Here is a 20,563-nt window from a genome sequence, read left to right on the forward strand (position 1 = left end):
AAGTGGAGAATGTCCAGTGGACTCTCCTATCTCATTCTTGAGCAGTTTGAAAAAACAGCAGCTACAGAGGTTTGTGGGAATTGATGAAATTGCTGAGGTCTGGCGAACGGCTCTGTTAGGCTGAGCAGCTCAGATTCCACAGAGCTAATTAAGGCTCCAGAATGGTGCTTGCTAAACCAAACTAGGAAGCCTTTTTGGGAAACCCAATGCATCCAAGCTTGCGGAGGACATCTCCTATGTTGCAAAAGGACAGAGACACCCACCTAGGATCTCAGTTCTATAGTAAAAGTGCTCTCTTTTTTTTATCCCACTTGCATTTTGTTGCACTTTGATGCAACAAGCTACGAACAATATTCATTTTTTTAAAGTTTATCATAAAATAATAAATAATAATGGAAAGACAGGAATCCTAGGCAAAGTTGAGAGAATGCCCTCGCCATGCCTCTCTGAAGCATTAGCAAATGGTTCCAAGTCCACCTCTTTGAGCCCCAAACTATTATTATGTCTCAGGAGAAGCTCCCAGGTCTCAATTAGCATGGAGACAATAGGCTTAATGTGTTATTGATGTGGTTGTACATTAATGTTTCTGCTCCCTCCGACTTTGATCCAGGGATAATGGTTTCACTGAAGCTCTTCTCTCAGGGCCCCATCATCCACAGGGAGCCTGGTGGGGACTGGAATAAGAGCCATTTTTCAGTGGAGTGCCCCACCTTTCAAAGTCCTCTTCCAGGAAGCCCCATTTAATGTCTACCATTAACCTTTCCGCATTAGCCAAAGTTCTCCTATGCCTTTACTATCTTGCTCCCTTTTGGCTTGAATTTCCTCTATTGTTGTGAGGTTTGACTGGCTGTTTCACAGGAAGAACTATTTCTGTTCTTATATTTTAGGTTTTGCAGACTGCATGGAGAATGTGCTGTTGTTGAAAGTGGGCTGTGTACTTTTCTAAATGATCATTAAAACCAAAATAGGAGCATACGGACCGGAGACATAGCATGCTTCTATGCCTACAATGCATGGAGCCTCCAGAGGTTCCTGTAATACAAGGCTCCTCATCTCCATAACCTTTCTCACATATAATTAAAGATGACATGTACTAGGATCCTAGCCAAGGAATATCTATACTCCAGCATTTATATTGGACTCATACCAATTTAGCTGTCATGATTTCCACAAAACAATGTGGGAATTCTAAGGAAGGCCTTAAGGTTTTATCATTGGCAGCTACAAGTAAGGTTGGGAATCTTCCCTGCCTGAACCCCTGGAAACAGCAGCCAATCAGCCTACAGTGTTGAATCTGTAGTTCAACCAAAGGGTACCAACCTTGCGGGGGTTGAGGCAACGGAACTCATTTCAGATTTTAACATAATCAAAGAAAGTGTCTCCTATGAGGATTTTTTCATTCATAAGATAACTAATATGGCATCTGATTTGCCAAATGGATGGAGTTGCTCACTGCGACTCTTTCTCCAACTTACCTTCTCCACAGACTTTGTCTATGAACTCCCCACTTACTCCCAGTCTTCGTGCAAAGGTTAGGTGATGCACGTTTACAACAATCCAGCCAGCAATGAGTCTATGTGAAAACCATGGGCATTCTTATAAATCATTCTGGATTGTGTTTTCTCTTACGGAATGCTAAATTGTTTTACTTTTTAAAAATTAAAATGAATCTTTAATTTAGAGAGCCAGTCTGGTGTAGTGGTTAAGGCATCCGGTTAGAAACTGGAAGACGGTGAGTTCTAGTCTTGTCTCAGGTAGAAAGCCAGCTGAGTATCCTTGGCTGCTCACTTTTTCTGAGCCCTGGGAAGGAGGCAAGGGCAAACCACTTCTGAAAAACCTTCTTAAGAAAATGATGGGGATTTTTCACGATAGCCTCCAAAAAAGAACACATTTAAAGGAAGTGGGGGGAACCCTTTTTAAATATTTTTGGGGCAAGAATTCTGTTAGATACATTGGCGTGAAGGAGTGTCGAGGTGGAAATCCCAGAAAAAAATAGATCTAGATATGGGAAACAAATGTGCTTGTGTCGCATCTTATTGTGAACTCGTCTAATGTACTTTCTTAACTAAGCAAACTTCGAAACGTGATCTGGAAATATCAGCTCTTCTCTAAATTTTATTTCCCCGCCAGTACAAAGGAGGACCCTCCAGAAACAATGCAGTGCATAAAAATAAGGTATTATTGCAAATTATTTTTTTCAATATTATTCTATGGGGGAAAAACATTGAGAATTGGTCTGAAAATATATGCATCAGTAAATAATCCTAAAACCACGTAAGGGATTTGGAGAGGACTTCTTAAAAGACAAGGTTACAAGCTGATGTAGAATTAGCACAAGACAAATGAATGTTTGGAAAATAAATCTGCAGCTGAAAGAAATCTAAATTGATGGATTGGTCAGTCCCCTGTGATACAAAATATTCTTGCACTGAGTGTGTGCGTGTCTTTAAACTGAATTCACACATGCAGGGTTTTGGAGTGTTGAACTATGAGCACTTAAGGAATATATGATAAGCTAAACACCACAGTCAAAAGTTCTGATAACAGAAGAGCTAATGTAAGTTCACAGCACGTCTGGGAAATTAGAATCACAAAATCAGATATTAAATTCCATGTGTGGGAAGGCTTTGCCATTTTAATGATGGCTTGATTTGAAAGATGAAGTCCTATTATATTGCAATTTCAACTGAGAAATCTGCAAAGAGATCCTAACACCTTTTGTAATTCCATTTCTGGAACAGACTGAAGAATTTCAGGTGCAATTCTTAGTAACAAGCAAGGACCCCAAGGTAACTGTTGCTTTTGCAGTTTGTTTTCTTAGCTAGTAAATAAAACTCGTATATTTTTTGACAGCAAAATAGCACAAATACGAATGTAAATCCTTTACCGTGTAGCCTTTTTTGTTCGACCTTGTAGCTCTAATTTGTAAGATTTTACTTAGTAAGTTTTATTAAGTCTGGATTGTACACCTGTAATAAGGGATTTGGTTTGATTTGAAATTGAGATGTGACTTGATATGGGGAATGTGCACTTGAGAAAAAGTTTGGCTAGAAAGCAACCGCTTCTAGCAAAGATAGGTATCTGTCCCCTTTTTAAAATGAGGGGGTTATGGGGAAAAAATAGCAAAGCCAAGATCTGTTTGGTTTTTGAAAAAGACAACTATTTGGAATTAGGTTATTTAGGAATAACCTAAAAAACTAAAAACAGAATTGGAAACAACTTCTGTGCTCCTACAGAACACTGGATGCAAATATCATGAACTCTGAAAAGGAGGGTTTGTAATGGAAACAAATGGCCCCAAGCTTCAACTTGCAATTATCATGGTTTAAATAAAACTCTGGATGGTTTTTAGCTCTGTGTGTGTGTGTGTGTTATAAAATGAATATAAAGGAAGAAGAAAAAGAAAAATAAATTGAAGAGAAAACTAAAAGTGCAAGAGAAGAAAAAAGGAAAAGAAAATAGAAAAGAAAGAAAAAAGATACAAAGAAGTTAACAGGAAAGAAATGTTAAAAGCACTGGAAGAGAAATGGAAATAAAAATGAATTGCGTAAAGGAAAAAATGTTTGCAAACAAAGCAGGGAAGGGATTGCCATATATATTAATGAAAGAAGGAAAGGAAAGGAAAGGAAAGGAAAGGAAAGGAAAGGAAAGGAAAGGAAAGGAAAGGAAAGGAAAGGAAAGGAAAACTAATATTGAAATTACAAGAGAGATATATCCTATTAATGGATATTCCATTAACATAAATGCTATACAAAATATTTCATCAATATTATTTCAACTTGTATGAAAGAAATAATATCTCTCTGGGAAAAAATAGATGAATATCTAAAGAAACAAAATTTACTGAGGTTTATAGAAGAATACAGACAGTTCGTGAATGGGTCTATAACTATAAGGGAAGTTTCTGAAGCTATAAGAAAGATTAAATCAAGTTAGGTGGCAGGACCAGATTCATTATCAGGCTCTTATTATAAATGTTTTGAGGATGAACTTTAATAACCTTTATTAAAAGATAATGACACAATCTTACAGGGACAAAAAAAAAATGCCAGAGAGTTGGAAAGACGCCAGTATAGCACTAATACTTAAAGAGGGATAAGATCTGATTTTAACAAGAAAGGATAGACTATTGTTATTGAATAATGACTGCAATTTGTGGTTCTAGCTGATAGACTGAAATTAATTTTGCAAGAATTCATGCCTGAGGATCAATGTGGCTTCTTACTTAAAAATATGGTTAAAGGACAATCTTAGAAATATGTTGGACATTTTGGAATATTTGGAGCAACATAATAAAAAAAACAAGCTAAGTTGATCTTCTTAGATGCAGAGAAGGCCTTTGACAATTTGAATTGGCCTTTCTTGTTCAAAGTTTGCAAGGGATGAATTTTGGAGAGAATTTTATAAAATGGGTAAAATCAATTTAAACTTCACAGAAAACACAAATCATAAAAGGAACATGATAGGGATGTCCACTGTCTCCTCTCTCCTTTATTTTGGTTCTTGAAATACTGAACAGAGTTATAAAATAAGATGAGAGGATTGTGGAAAACCTGTAAGTTGACTTTTGCAGCTGATTTGGTGTGTGTTTTGGAAGATCCTTTAAAGAGAATTAAAACATTAATGGGCAAATTCAAATAATTGGATGCATTAGTGGGTTTCAAGATTGCATGACAAACATGTTTAACAAAAATAAGAAAATGGAAAATCAAACAGAACTGATGAATAAAACAAATTTTATGATTGGAAAAAAAGTAAAATATCTGGGTATCACTATAACAAATTGAATTGTGTTGTTACAAAACAGCTATGTTATAGAACGAAGTTTAAAAAGAAATGTTAAGATCACAAAAACTAAAATTGTTATTGCTGGGGAGAATGTATGCGATAAAAATGAATGTCTTTCCTAGAATGGCATTCTTGTTTCAGAAAATATCTGTTTTGAAAACTGATGTACCATTTAAATAGTGGCAGAAGGATCTATCTAAACATGTGTGGCAGGGCAAAAAAAAAAAAACCCACAAGTTAAATATAAGGTGTTAGAAGATGTAAAGGAAAAAGGAAGATTGGGTCTACTTGGACTTGAAACTATATCTTGCAGCTTGCTGTTTGGTTTGGATGAAAGAGTGGGTGCTACTGACAAATAGAAGGACATGACCTGAGATTTGAGTGGCATGGATACTCGTCATACGACAAAGTCAAGGTTAATGTGGATGTTAAAAATCCTTATACTAGATATGCTATATTGAGAATATGGGATAGATACAAATTTCAAGTAAAATATTTTTTGTGGCTCTCAGAACAAGACACATTTTATAGATGAAAAATAATAGGCCAAAATAACTGGCTAACTTACTGTGAGTTACTAGAATTTTGTCAAGGAGGGATAAAATAAAACCAGGAGAAGAATTGGTGGCAGAGGGATATAGTTGCTAATGGTTTTTTTTTTATCTACGGTTATTAGAAAACTTTAAAGTGGAGGAAAAAAGTTTTATAGTTTTGAATGTTGTAAGACAGAATTTGAAATAGGATTGTGTGCAAATAATGAACATGAAATTGTTAAATGTATTTCATGGAAATTTGAAACAGAAGAGCAAGTAGAAAAAATTTATGGACTAAAATGTTGTAACCAACATTTACATTTAGACTGTAGGTGGAACAATAAGAAAACATGTGCTTGAAAGGACTGAAGTTTATACTTTTATAATCTTAAAGGAATTTTTATAAAGTTATATACCACTAGTATTATGTCACAAGAGAATTTGTCTAGAATGTATAAAGGCACTTCAAATTTCTATTGGAAATATGAGAAGGGACACTTTATCATATTTGGTGGAGGTGTAAAAATAACTGGAGAAACTTTGATTCAAATACACACTCTGATTCAGAGGATTTTAGAGATTGATATAAAATTAAGACCAGAGGTTTTTCGTTTGGGATGGATAGAAAAAAAATATGGAACTTCATTTTTGTATATGATAACTGCAATGACATCATTGTATGCACAAAGATGGAAAGATTTGGCATTACCCACAATGGAGGAATAGTTGGTAAAGATGACAAAATTTGCTGAGATTGCTAAATTGACTTCTTCATTCAGAGAAAAGACAGTATCTATCTTTATTGCTGACTGAAAACCCCTGATGGATTTTTTGAATAAAACAGGAAAAAAAATGAATTTAGGATTTTATGGTTTTGATGACTAGATAGATTAGATTATTAAAAGAGAGTTACACTGTAACCATAGAATAAGGGATAAATTTACAATTGTACTTATAATTGCTTTGTAAAAAAAGATCAGAAGCCCTTTCTTTGGCACTAAGTGCTTCCGACATTCAGAGAATAATCAGTCAATTTACACGTACACCCACACATGTTTAAATTGCAGAATCTCAGCAAGCACTTCGCCACATTATCAATTCCCTACCCATTTCCTTCCCTAGCATAGCATCAAAGCAGAAATTGAATTATCTGTCTGGGTGTTAACTTGGCTACAGTGGGAGGAAGAGACACTGAATGCAGATACTGCACAGAAGGTAAATGTCACATGTAGGAAATTGGGGAGACAAGAAACACCCACTAAGCCAGAAATGTAGACAGGTACAGACCTTCTGCAGAAAAAAAAATAGCAAAGTATCATATATAAGATATTTTACTACAATAAAGATGCTTTTCAGGATCAGTAATTTGACTGTGAGAGAGTGACTAAACATTTTCTGTTACTACATATATACCTACTTGAAGTATTTCCTATAAGAATTAACAAAGTAGGGCTGAGACTGTAAGTTACGAAAATGTAGAGCCATACTTAACTCTCTCACCCCCATTCACATTCACCTATTTGCTCCTGCTAGTTTGCCCTGCAAAAAGGACTACAAAAGCTACTAGCCTATTATCTATGGAGAGTCTCGATTATCCAGGTCATGGTTGTCTCAAGGATGCTTTTTCAAGAGGCGACTGGACTTCCTTGTTTTTCTCTGAAGACATTTCACTTCTCATCCAAGAAGCTTCTTCCACTTTAACTGTATGGTGGGGAGTGGAAGGATTTATACTCCTTGCAGACAACTGGTCATTTGCATTCTTTTAGAGGGTCATTGAGCCACCTGGAGGTTTATCTGTGTCCTCAGGGTCACCTGATGAAAGGACAACATCATCTATCTGCCCCCTACAACACAATCCTTTCAACAGTTCCAAGAAGGCTCCACACCCATTTACACTACTCAGATGACCCTGAGGACACAGATAAACCTCCAAGTGGCCTCAACGACTCTTTAAAAGAATGCAAATAACCAGCAGTCTGCAAGGAGAGTCGGCATATAACACGCACTCCCTGAAATAGGGGCAAATGATGGGCGTGTTATCGCCGATATCCAGGAGGCGGGATCCCTTTGGGATCCCGCTCCCATAGTGCTAGGGTGAGCGTGGGATGTCGCGCTCCCCCGCGTTTTCCTGAAATTTCCCTCTTAAAGGGAATGCGTGTTATACGCCTGTGCGTGTTATACGCCGATAAATACGGTATAAATCTTTCCGTTCCCCACCATCCAGTCAGAGCTGAAGAAGTTTCTTGGATGAGAAGCGAAACATCTTCAGAAAAAAAAACTCCAGTTGCCTCTTGAAAAAGCACCTCTGTGCTAGACACAGAGAAGGAAACCATACTAACTCAATATGCATGGAATTCTTTCTCATCTGAGTTTATTTGACTAGCATTCCAACAGAATGGTAGATCCCAAGATTCGGACAACAAATGATATCCATTCCAACTTCAAGGCAGAAAAGATTACCGTAAAGAAGGGTTTGTTTGTTTTTTTTATCTCTACTTCTTCCTTGCTGGACCTTTCTTCTGCTCATTCAGATGAACTACCTATGCTTTACACAGGTACATTACAAATTATATTTATGTTACAAATTGAGAAAACAAGGTAAAAAGATCTTAAAGAAGAGTTGAAAGAGTTGGCTTCCTTTAGTATCTCTTCAAGAAGCAAATTTTAAAGGTTTCCATTGCCATTTTCAAGTATTTAAATTGCTATCCTGTAGAAAGTGGAGGAAATGAAGCCCCAGAAGGTAAAAATCAAATCAATCGATTCAAGTTGCAAGGGGAGGAAACAAATATTATCATACAAGCAACTGGACAATGAAAGAGAGCCCTTGAAAGGCGACGGACTTTTCTTCATAAGGAGCCTTTTTTAAGGAGAGGCAGGTGGCTATATTAGAGTACATTAGATGAATTTGAGCTCTGTATGAGTGAAGGCATATATACAGGGCATTTGGTATATATGCACAATCCTAATCTGTCTTTTGCTGAAGATTCGGTTCTCTTTTTGTGACTCTTACCCTCCCAGCCTCAGCCTTGGTTGTTTGCTTACCCCAGTCTGAGCCATGCCAAAAGGCCCTGGATTCATCCCAAGAAAGAGCACCTCCTTCCGGGAATGGCAATATTTACGTACATAGTCCTGGTGAGGCTCCCAAGCATAATCCAAGGGATTATAAACATACTGTACAGGATCAAGGAAGCTGAGAGAATTCAGGCGGACTATCTGCTCTCGCTCAATGTGAAGAAACCGTTCAGCCAGTCCACCTTCTTCCAGAAAGTTCATGGGAACCTCCCAGGAGTTCATTGGAACTGCTCCACCTGGCACAGAAGAAAAGAAAACATCAGTTCCCGAGATGTATGTATGTGTGTATAGAAATATCCCTCTCTCTTTGAGGGAGATGGGCGGTTCAGAAATGTGATAGATAAATAGACAGATAGGCAAAGGCAGACAGACTGATAGATGGATATAGATGATAATGTTATCCATTCAGTCATCTCCGATTCTTGGTGATTCTATTGGCCAGGTCTCTCTACATCTTGTGATCTTGCATAGATCGATTGATTGATCGATAGACAAACAGACAGACAAACTGCATATGCTCAGATAAACCTGGTATGAAGAAAGGAAAAAGATCTGTTTATAAATAAACCTACTTTCTCACTAAATGTAAGCCACACCTCGTTCTATGTTTTGCTGTTTATTTTTTGAAGTTCTCCAATATCCATACCTTAAATAGGGGCTGGTTTATACATGTATAATGTCAACACTAACTGAGTCCTAGCTTAATTCATCTTCTGGCTGTAACTTTCCCCAAAATAAATATGTAAACATTATTTATATTAAAAAAGTATGGAATAAAGCAAGATGGGCACACAAAACATTGACTCATTTTTCCTCAGCATAATTTGAATGCAAATATTGCATTTGGACCTTAAGTTTGATCAAACCTCCTCGGAAGGAGCATGATCCTAAGATAGTTGTGTTCACACAAGCCCACATGTTAACCATGAGAGACATGGCAGCACAGACTGGTGCAAATCTTGGCCTGAAAAATAGTTGTACGTTCTTAAGGAAAACCAATAAAGCATGGCAGACTTCTGATATAGTTTTTATGGTGAACTTTTATTTATTTATTTCTTACCAGGCTGATTCTTTTGCTGAAATGTCCGAAAGCATTTCTAATATCCCATTCTAATATTGCCTTTCTACAGCTTGTAGTGATAATGCAGTTTTTCTTACAGCCTTAGGAAGTACAGCTTGCTGAAATGAAAAATCATAATGGGGAAAAATCATAATGTAATTATGGAAATTATTTTGATTCAGACATTTTAATCTACGATGAAACGTTCCAGATTCCCTTTGCCCTAATTGGAAAATCTAAATTCACAAAAGCAATGCAGGCTACCCAGGAATTACCAAACAACATGTGCACTGATTATTTTGCTGTGATAAAAATGCTTCCCCCTCCCACCCCAAAGCCAGGAAGATTATCAATTACAAAATTGAATATTTTTTTCCTACAAGAATTTGAGAAGTTCAATATCCATATACCATCCAAAAATTCAACAGGAGGTGGGTTTCTTCATAACAGGAAAGCCTTCTCCTGCTGAATTTCTGTTCACTATGCAGGCAGCAATTACCTGAGGGGAAAAAATTGATTGCCTTTATTGGGTCTAGGCTAGGCCCTCACTTTCCAAGCATTAAAGGGCCTTGGCTATCCTACAAATAAAAAAAAATGGCAGTGTTTTCAAAGCTGTGTAAGACCCAGTGTCACTACAGGTAGTCCTTGACTTATAACCTCAATTGAGCCCAGGATTTCTCTTCCTAAGTGAGACATTTGTTAAGTAAATTTTGCTCCTTTTTGTGACTTTTCTTGCCACAGCTGTTAAGTGAATCAGTGCAGTTAAGTTAGTAACAGGGTTGTTGAGTGAATCTGGCTCACCCATTGACTTTGCTTGTCAGAAGGCTGCAAAAGGTGATCACGTGACTCAGGGACACTGCAACCGTCATAAATACGAGTCAGTTGCCAAGCGTCTGATTTCTTGATCACATGACCATGGGGATGCTGGCAAGTGTTGTGAAAAACGGGTGTAAGTCACTTTTTTCAGTGCTGTTGTAACTGTTGTTAAATGAACTGTTGTAAGTCAAGCACTACCTGTACATGCAGTCCTTGACTTGCAATCATTCATTTATCAATCATTTGGAGTTACAACGGCACTCAAAAATGTAACTTACAACTGTTCCTTGCGCTTATGACCATCGTAGCATCCCAAACCGGCTTTGCTTAATGGGAGAAGCCGGATTTGCTTCAGGAGCATGTGATTCACTAATATGGGAAGCCAACCCCCCTCCTAGAAGAATAAAATATTTTGTGGAATATTTTTTAAAAAGGCAGAATATCATATTTCCCAAAGGGAGAAATGGAGAAACATGTTTTTTAGAGGAAGAAAGCAACCCACACTTTCCTTAATAGCCCACAGCAGATGTCAGCACTTAAGAGTTAAAGAGCTTATTAAAAAAAGGAAGACAGGTATCTAGATAGCTCTATTCATAGGCAAAGCAAATGCTGCAGGCAGAAATCCATTCAAGACAGGATATTCTGAAACAAAGGCAGAAGGGTAGAATTAGAAGCAGTCCAGAGCAGTCCAAACTTCAACCAAACTTAGCTCAGACAAGCACCTAGGATTTGCATTTCCTCTTTTGACTATAGAGCCAGCTATGACCCTTAAATAACCTCTACATGACCCCATGGAAATCTGACAACAGCCAATAGAAGACATGTTCTTGCACAGGAACATGAAGCTCAAAAACAAAACTCAAGGAAGATATAAAAGCCTCTCGCTCTCAACTCCATTTTGTCAGCTAACCCAGGACTGCTGTTGGTTCTGTTCATCATTAAACTTCCTTTCCAATCAGACTCCATGTTTCCAGTGTCTTTCTCCCAGCTTGGAACTGAACCAGATGGATATTTGTTTCAACACAAATAACTGCATGCTTAACAACCACGGCAAAAAAAGGAGTTAAAATCATGCGCAACTCACTTAACAATCCTCTTATTTAGCAATGGAAATGCTGGTCCCAATTGTAGTCTTAAGGGAACTGTCTGTATTTTTAAAACGGAAAAAAAAGCCAGTGCTTAAGATTAGATCCTGCTTTGTGCACAAGGACCAGGCCAAACCCGAATCCCTTCTTGCTTAGCTATATCTTAACCAACCCATTTCCCCCTTAAGCACCACCACTTGGGGAGGGGTTCAAATTCTGCCCCCTTCCCTTCCTTCCAATCCATCATAGCATCCCCTTCCTCATGTCACACCTTAATCCATGGCAGCTCGCACATAACAGCTTGATTTCTTCCACCGCTGAGCGGGTGGGCAATTCCTATCACGGCTCCGCTTATAAGTGAACCAGGCAAGGCCTCCAAATATATTCCTCCACCGGGAACGTGCCTTTTATTGCCTTTTTTATTACCATAATTAGTAAAGCATTCACTCAAGATACAAAACATTACTGTAAATAACCTATAAAGGCTTGTGATTAAAGACAGACAGCCACCTCCCAACATGTGCTTACTTACGTCCTGGAAAAAAGATAAAATAAAATTCAAGAGCCGCACTTCAATGGGAGAATATTTATTCAGCAAAGGCACTTCTGCGGCTGACTACTCAGAGGGTGTTCTCAGTGGGGCCTAGAGATGTCATGCCTCAGTCTTACCCAGGGGTGGGATTAAAAATTTTTTAATAACTGATTCTGTGGGCGTGGCTTAGGTGGTGGGCATGGCTTGGTGGTCATATTATTGGCTCGGTGTCGCCAACTCAATATCACTCACATTGAGGCACGCATCTCCTTGCCTGGCCTCTCATGACTGTGGGGATTCTGCAACAGTTGTAAATGTGAAAAATGGTCATAAGTCACTTTTTTCAGTGCCATTGTACCTTTGAATGGTCATTCCACACAAGCAAAGTACCAGCAAAGGGGCGGGGGGAACTCCAGAGACGTTCCTGAGACAGGAAGGCTAGTCCTGCCAACAACGTAATAAGAATTAACGGAGAGGCAGTTTCTGTAAGCAACACCAGAATGTTTCCTTCCTACCTTCCTTACAGGATTAGTCCAGTAATTTCTTCTAACAACCAGTTCTCTGAACTGCTTAGAATGTTAACAACTGGTTCTAGTGAATAGGTGCGAACTGGTAGAATCCCACCCCTGGTCCTACCCTCCAAAATAATCCCAAATGTGGATTGCAAAAGATCTCATTTAGCAGGTTAAGAGACTGGGCCTCAGATCTCTGAAAAGCAACTCAATCAGTCGATCAGAATAGAGCTGGAAGGGATCTTGGAGGACTTCTAGTCAAGTGCAATCCCCTCCTCAAGCAGGAAACCCTATACAATTTAAGACAAGTGGCTGTCCAATCTCTACTTAAAAACCTCCAGTGAGGGAGCACCACAACTGGTTAATTGTCCTCACTGTTAGGAAGTTTCTCCTTAATTCTAGGTTGCTTCTCTCCTGGATTAGTTTCCATCTTCCTTGTCCTGCCTTCTGATGCTTTGGGAAATAAGTTGACTGCCTCTTCTTTGTCACAGCCCCTCAAATACTGGAATACTGCTATATTATTCACCTGTTGCTTGTATGTACACTGAGAGCTTATGCACCGAAGACAAATTCCTTGTGTTTATCCAATCATACTTGTCCAATAAAGGAATTCTATTCTATTCTGTTACTCCTAGTCTTTCTTTTCTCTAGACTAGCCATAGCCAATTCCTGCAATGAACTCAAAACTCAGGACACAATGACACAAACATATCTCATCTGATATACAATTGCACTAAGCCTTAAACCCATTGAACGGGTTTAGTCCCCTCTCGGAAGAGGTGGGAACTTCAACAAAAAACCCTTGGCACAGCACAGTCAGCACAGTCAGCCTAACAAAACAAGGATCAAAGCTATTGAGAAAATTTGATTGTGCATTAAGTATTTAACAAGGCACAAAAAGAGGATCACAGCTCATCTAAAACTAGGCAAAGGGGCCATTCTTACAAAGGAACTCTGTCCTTAACGGAAAAATTCCAGTCATTGGGCTACCACCAAAATGATCCTCCTTCCCTATGTCCTCTTCATCTTGAGATAAAAGATTATAAACTACAGAGGCAATGTAGAGAAGTGACATACAAGCCTCTGTCCCTAAGTTTACACTCTTACCACTGAGAATAATTCCAGCATTCAAAGAGTAACATATATGTTTATTTTCTCTGTTAACTTTAGTTGTTATGTTTGATGCAGCATAGGCTCCTAAATTAACATTCGTAATCTGCTTCCTCTTCTGTGGCATTCTGCAACAAATTCTCCCTAAGACTCTGGGTTTTTTTTTTTTATTAAATTTCATACTCCAATTTAACTATTGGAGATTTTTTTTTACTTTCTTATTCTTCTTAATGTTCAATTTTAATTCTAATGAGAGATAACTGATTCTAACAAGAGGAGGCCTCATAACCTTCCTAGTGACATGTTATCAAAAAGAGAATTTATTTACTTTTTCACATTTTTCTTCTATTTGCTAGTAAAGCAGCTAGGCTGTGGAATCCCTACCAAAATGGATAGGAAGGAGACAGAGTGTACAAATTAAAAGAACTTCTAGAAGCAGACGTGTGAGATTTCCCATTTTCCAGCCTTGTCATTACTAAGAAGCTTATATCAGAAGAATCAATATTTTGGATATTGTGACCCCAGCCACACCATTGTTTATTTTTATGTTACAACCAGCATGTTGAATTGGCCCCAGAAACAAAAGTGCAAACCCATTGTGCCATAGATTGAAGCTTCGTTGCATGTATTATCTGGGTTTAACAACAATCAAGAAGAAAATAAACTTCGGCTGCATTCTACGCCTTCCATAGTGCACAATCACAGATATTTTCTATAGTTCAAAGATGGGAGGGGGGAAAGAACAGTGAGCAGCCAGAATCAGTCTTACCTTTTTCTGCCAAATGAAAATGGGGCCTCCGTCTCTTGGCCTATTTCAAACCCTCAGAAGAAACTTTGTCTCATAAAATACTACGGCTGCTGGGAGATTTCACTGCCCTGCCAATTGCACAGAGTGTAAATCTATGAAGCTCTGGACATTAACAGCCTGAGAACTCCATGCTCCCAAAGCACAAATTAACAACTTCCCATTTGGCCATCAGTGGCATCCCAGTGTGTGAGAGTGCTTAACAAGTGATTTGGGAGAAAAAAGTGAGGAAGCCAAGGGAATCCTACAAAGCGTAATTTACAAGCGGCAGTTCCTCAGCAGGCAGGCAGAACGATCCTACCCATGAATGTCTAGGGTACAACTTTATTTGTCCTTCTGAAGAAAAAGTACTCTCAGGAAAACGTACACCCTCCGTCTCTGGATGGAGATGGAAGGCAGAGTTGGAAAGAAAACGTTTTGGCCATTTTATAGTGGAGAACTGAAACAAATGCCCTCCAAAGACTATTAAATATTACTGAAAGAGAATATAAACCTGTCAGAGGAACTTCTTTTTCATACTCTCTGGAGAATTACATTCCACAACGGATACACCCTCTTAAGAGAAAGGGGTTTACTCTGAAGAGGACCCTAATACAATTACTGTAATACAAGGTCCTGATTTTGGAATTAATTTCCTGTTTGGTTTTAATTGGTGCTGAGCCAATAACAGAGGCAATTTGCCCAGCTCTATATTTCTGCTACTGTGCCATCTATTTGCTATTCAGGTTTTTGTAATATAGTTTTGTGCGATGGAGTTCTAGCTATTTTGTTTTTTTGAAGATGTGGGAATTGTGGAAGCAACGTGCTTACAAAATGGCAGTTTTACGGAGGTTACTGCCAAGTTATTTTACTGAAATGTGTTTTAATTCATCGCTTCCCTTGCTTTGGGATTGTTTTTAATAAATGAAAAGTGGCATACCGTTTATATATTTTTTTAAAAGAAACACCTTATGAGATGTAACACTATGGTAGATAATGTGGCCTGTGAGTTTGTCAGTTGCTTCAATTGTGTGTGCGTGTGTGCCTGCCTCTTGATTAATTGTAAAATAACAAGATTATTTGAAGAAACTAAAAAAGGATTCTGACTTGTAGCATTTTCATAGTGGGAACAATAAGAAATGGTTTTGTCTCCAAATGAAGCACAGCTTGGTAATTAAGATGGCAGCTTCTTTTCATATATACAGATCAGCCCAATACCGTACATACTGCTTGTGGGAGCAATCAATAGCTGGTTTCATCCTGTTTGGTATCTATCTAAAAACACAAGTTACAATGGTTGCAAGTTATAGTAGTCAAAGAGTCCACACATCTGGAGAAAATCTGAGCGGCTTTTTTCCTTTTGCACCTGTGTCTTTTTGTTGGCTTTTGTGCATCTAGCATTTCAAAAGCCCAAATTCTTCCAAATGTGATTTGGGGACATTGAAAGCTAAACTAAAAAAAATCAAGGTAATTCCTCTTGAACTTTGCTTTTCTGGCAACCTCTGCAGGGATCACCCGCAAAGAGCAGCAGCTACATATGGAGAAAACCTTAGGGGACAGACTTTGAAGTAACATGGCAGCCCAAGAACTTAGGAGATATTTCACTCACACTAACATAGTTTGGGAAGGATCCTTTTCAAATATTTTGTCTGGTCTTTTTGCACAGTTAGTTTACAATTCTCATTTTCATGTGCATGTGTGTAGTTTCAACATAGCTGTGCCTTTTCTCATTGTGTATGCATAGGTTTGATTGCTTTCTGATATACTAAGATAGCGAGACAGCTTAAGCATACAAAAAGAATCTTTAGATCAAACAGAATAGGAAACAGTGACAGAATTCAGAATTTTCTAAGCCCTCGATGTATGGGATTTCCCAAGAGCATCTGAGAGATTTGCAAAACCAAAATTATTTTTCAGATACTGAAGATATTTGCAAAAATGTAATGTCATTGTTTCTGCTATTTTTTTAATTTGTTAAAAAGGGGGGGGTGTTTCATGAAAAATATTTTAGGTCATATCTAAAGGGTTTAATATTGTTATTTTTAATGGTTCAATAAATATTCTATAAATACATTGCTTTTATTTTTAATAAAATTGCTTTTATTTTTAATAAAATTTATGTGTTTATATAAATACACTGCTCAAAAAAATAAAGGGAACACAAAAATAAGACATCCTAGATCTGAATGAATGAAATATTCTTATTAAATACTTTGTTCATTACATAGTTGAAAGTGCTGACAACAAAATCACGCAAAAATTATCAATGGAAATCAAATTTAGCAACTCATGGAGGTCTGGATTTAGAGTTATACTCAAAACTAAAGTGGAAAAAAAACACTACAAGCTGATCCAACTTTGATGTAATGTCCTTAAAACAGGTCAAAATGAGACTCAGTAGTGTATGTGGCCTCCACGTACCTGTATGATCTCCCTACGCCTGGGCATGCTCCTGATGAGATGGCGGATGGTCTCCTGAGGGATCTCCTCCCACCCCTGACTAAAGCACCCCCCAACTCCTGGACAGTCTGTGGTACGTGGCATTGGGGGATGGAGCGAGACATGATGTCCCAGATGTGCTTAATTGGATTCAGGTCTGGGGAATGGGCAGGCCAGTCCATAGCATCAATGCCTTCGTCTTGCAGGAACTGCTGACACACTCCAGGCACATGAGGTCTAGCACTGTCTTGCATTAGGAGGAACCCAGGGCCAACCACACCAGCATATGGTCTCACAAAGGGTCTGAGGATCTCACCTCGGTACCTAATGGCAGTCAGGCTACCTCTGGCGAGCACATGGAGGGCTGTGTGGCCCCCTAAAGAAATGCCACCCCACACTATTACTGACCCACTGCCAAACCAGTCATGCTGGAGGACGTTGCAGGCAGTAGAACGTTCTCTACAACGTCTCCAGACCCTGTCACGTCTGTCACATGTGCTCAGTGTGAACCTGCTTGCATCTGTGAAGAGCACAGGGCACAGTGGCGAATTTGCCAATCTTGGTGTTCTCTGGCAAATGCCAAACGTCCTGCACGGTATTGGGCTGTAAGCACAACCCCCACCTGTGGACGTCGGGCCCTCATACCACCCTCATGGAGTCTGTTTCTGACCGTTTGAGCAGCCACATGCACATTTGTGGCCCGCTGGAGGTCATTTTGCAGGGCTCTGGCAGTGTTCCTCCTGTTCTTCCTTGCACAAAGGTGGAGGTAGCGGTTCTGATGCTGGGTTGTTGCTCTCCTACGGCCTCCTCCACGTCTCCTGATGTACTGGCCTGTCTTCTGGTAGCACCTCCACGCTCTGGACACTACACTGACAGACACAGCAAACCTTCTTGCCACAGCTCGCATTGATGTGCCATCCTGGATGAGCTGCACTACCTGAGCCACTTGTGTGGGTTGTAGACTCCGTCTCATGCTACCACTAAAGTGAAAGCACCGCCAGCATTCAAAAGTGACCAAACCATCAGCCAGAAAGCATAGGAACTGAGAAGTGGTCTGTGGTCACCACCTGCAGAACCACTCCTTTATTGGGGATGTCTTCCTAACTGCCTATGCTTTCCATCTGTTGTCTATTCCATTTGCACAACAGCATGTGAAATTGATTGTCAATCAGTGTTGCTACCTAAGTAGACAGTTTGATTTCACAGAAGTGTGATGATTTGGAGTTACATTGTGTTGTTTAAGTGTTCCCTTTATTTTTTTGAGCAGTGTATTATATAAGTATTAGCGGTAATATAATCCATATAAGCGAAAGCTCTTTTGGTGTCCTAAATAATTTTTAAGAGAGGAGATAAGTTTAAGAAACACTGCTCTATACTGACATGCTCGGTTCATCTAATAAATGAATTAATCCCAGTTCTAAAACCGAAGCTATGTCATGCCCACATACAAAATATGGTTTAGTGCAACAAACTGGTTCACACAATAGGCTAAATTGGTGGCTGGACCTCTGGAAAAACGGTCAATTTGGTATAGCGATTAAGGTGTTGGATTAAAAACCAAGAAACTGTGAATTCTAGTCCCACCATAGGCAGGAAAGCCAGCTGGGTAGCGGGTCAGTCATTTTCTCTTTCAGCCCAACCCACCTCAAAAGATTGTTGTTGTGGGGAAAATAGGGGGGCATATCAGATATGCTTGCTGCCTTGAATTACTTATAAAATAACAAAAGTGGAATAAAAATCTAGTAAATAAAATAAATAAATGCTGTGCACATTCTAATGTACTATGCAGTTTTTTCTAGCTGTTTTATCCCAAACTCATGGGTATCCCAACTCATAGGACTTTTGCACCTCACAAGACTCAGCAAAATACTGACAGCACAAAACAAGCACTTTCAGCCTTAAAATAAAAGAGTTTGGGTTTTCATCTAACAATCAGGGCATATATCTTTTTTTCTGTTGCATCCTTATGACACTGCCTTTCTCCTGTCCCCAACTCCTGGGTAAGCAGCCAACTGCTAAAGACAATTTCAAGAAATCTGTTCCCCTTTCTTCCAGCACTATCCAAGGATAAACTCAAGGTGAAGGAAGCCCATTAGACTTTGTCAGCTATTATTTTGGAGGGAATGCCAGGTGACCAGCAGTGGAAAAGAGATAATAGATGCAGGCTAGGGATCAGCAGTGAGATCAGCAAATTTCATGCCATTATAGTTTACTGCTGATTTTTTTTTTCTGAATAAGAAACAATCTTATGATAATGGGTTGGGGCTTTTAAAGGTTTCGGTGTTTTGATTTGTTTTTTGGTGGCTTTGAAGAAAATCAAATTTATTATGTATATAGAATTTATAATTACAATCTGTAGACATAAAAACATTAAAGAGTTGATTTCTCATATGCAAAATTGAAATGTTCATTTTTTCTTGGAAATTTGTTGATGACTGACAAATCTTTAAAGAGCTCCATGAAATTTCTCTGTAGTAAGAACCAAGTAGACCAGAGTATCAACCAGCACCCCATAAACCTTACTGACAGTTTTAGGGGAGATAATTGCTAGCAGAACTGGAAGAAGCTTCAAAAGGCTAAGAGCCCACCCTATAAAACCAACAAGGCTATAGTTAAGCCATTTTTAAAGCAGGATGATGTCACAAGATTATTTTGTAGTTTACCAAGGTCTGCAAGCAGCCTGTTCCTATCACAAGGCAGTATAAAACTGTCTATTAAAGAACTGGTGCCTGAACTATCTTTTTTCCTTCTTCCCTTTTCCTTCTTCATCAACTCTGCATAAGTGGTAAACCTAAGAGGAGTAGTAAATTATTTCGGCTATCCAAGAGTCAAAGAAAATCAGAGCTTCCTAGATTTTAGTTGAATTGAACAAGAAATGTACTCGATGTGCCTTTTCCCCCTCTGAATAGCTGCTGTACTCAGTAAACTCTCTACTATATCATACAGAGCAATCGGAACCAGAGTTCACCCAGAAAGGTCAGCTAAGCTCAAGACAGCTTGACTTACTCTATAACACAGGCAATCACCACCCATATAAAGGTTAGCTATGGATAATGGGAGTTTTATCCAGGAACTTTGCTGTATTGATACCGCTGTTCCAGACCATATTATAGCTCTTTGCCAAATTGGGACGATTCTTATATTCCCCATCCGTTTTCTTTGTCTCTTTTCCTTAACCTTGATGGAAGAGCTTTGACTAATGCAAAAATGTGCAATAGTGACACATAATGTGAAATGCTAATCGAAGAGGAACGATAAGTTCATCTGCAAGGCATTTTGGGGAGATATTTCAGGACATCTAAAGCATCCACTAATCAAATTTAAGGAAGACGGCCAGCCACCAACTATCTACTTGTAACCTCGACAAAAGAACTTATATTTTCAGATGCCATTTACTCCAAATTAATAGGTGCCCGAGATACAGAACAGAAGTTTGCTATCTCCTTCATGGAATTTCGCGTGGAGGCAAGACCCAAAAGCCGGACTTATAATCACGGGATGTGTGTGTGTCTAATAGTGCTGTATCAAGATACTTTGCTCCACAAAGAAAAACACCTTACGTTCTTCCCGTACCCAGATTTTCCAGCCCTCCCATTAGAGAAACAACTTTGCCAGCCACGAACAAACGTAAAAGCAATCGCTGAGAGAGGGGAAAGCAAAGAACGCCCTCCTGCTTCTCCTCCCTGCTGCCGCCCCTCGTTTCTCAGAACCGCCCGCCACACTAGCCCCCTCTTTTCTCAGGGCCGTCTTCTACGGACACTCACCAGCAATCTCTGCATCGGGCCATCTACGTCACATTTCCTGGGCGGTGGCGGCGACGGTGGCTGCTGGG

At 39.0% G+C, this 20,563-nt stretch overlaps 1 protein-coding gene across 4 annotated transcripts in view; it reads right to left on the reverse strand.

Annotated features, from left to right (window-relative positions):
• Positions 1-20,534, reverse strand: part of SMUG1 (single-strand-selective monofunctional uracil-DNA glycosylase 1) — a 145,192-nt gene extending 124,658 nt beyond the window's left edge. Inside the window, exons 1-3 of one of the 4 annotated variants that reach the window (XR_015741923.1) lie at positions 20,496-20,533; positions 9,454-9,572; positions 8,364-8,629 (exon numbers count right to left, since the gene is read on the reverse strand). Coding sequence is in view for 3 of the 4 variants with exons in the window: in XM_026714744.2 (XP_026570529.1) it covers positions 8,364-8,615 (252 nt within the window). In the remaining variant the exon portion in view is untranslated. Of the gene's footprint in view, positions 1-8,363; positions 8,630-9,453; positions 9,573-11,353; positions 11,426-20,495 lie in introns of those variants that run through there. The other 3 variants (XM_026714744.2, XM_087925367.1, XM_026714748.2) reach the window with 3 other exon arrangements.
• Between the last annotated feature and the right edge of the window lie 29 nt (positions 20,535-20,563).

The sequence above is a fragment of the Pseudonaja textilis genome, chromosome 2 (genome assembly GCF_049901715.1).
Source record: "Pseudonaja textilis isolate UNSWEBS1 chromosome 2, rPseTex1.2, whole genome shotgun sequence".
NCBI classification, from domain to species: domain Eukaryota; kingdom Metazoa; phylum Chordata; class Lepidosauria; order Squamata; family Elapidae; genus Pseudonaja; species Pseudonaja textilis.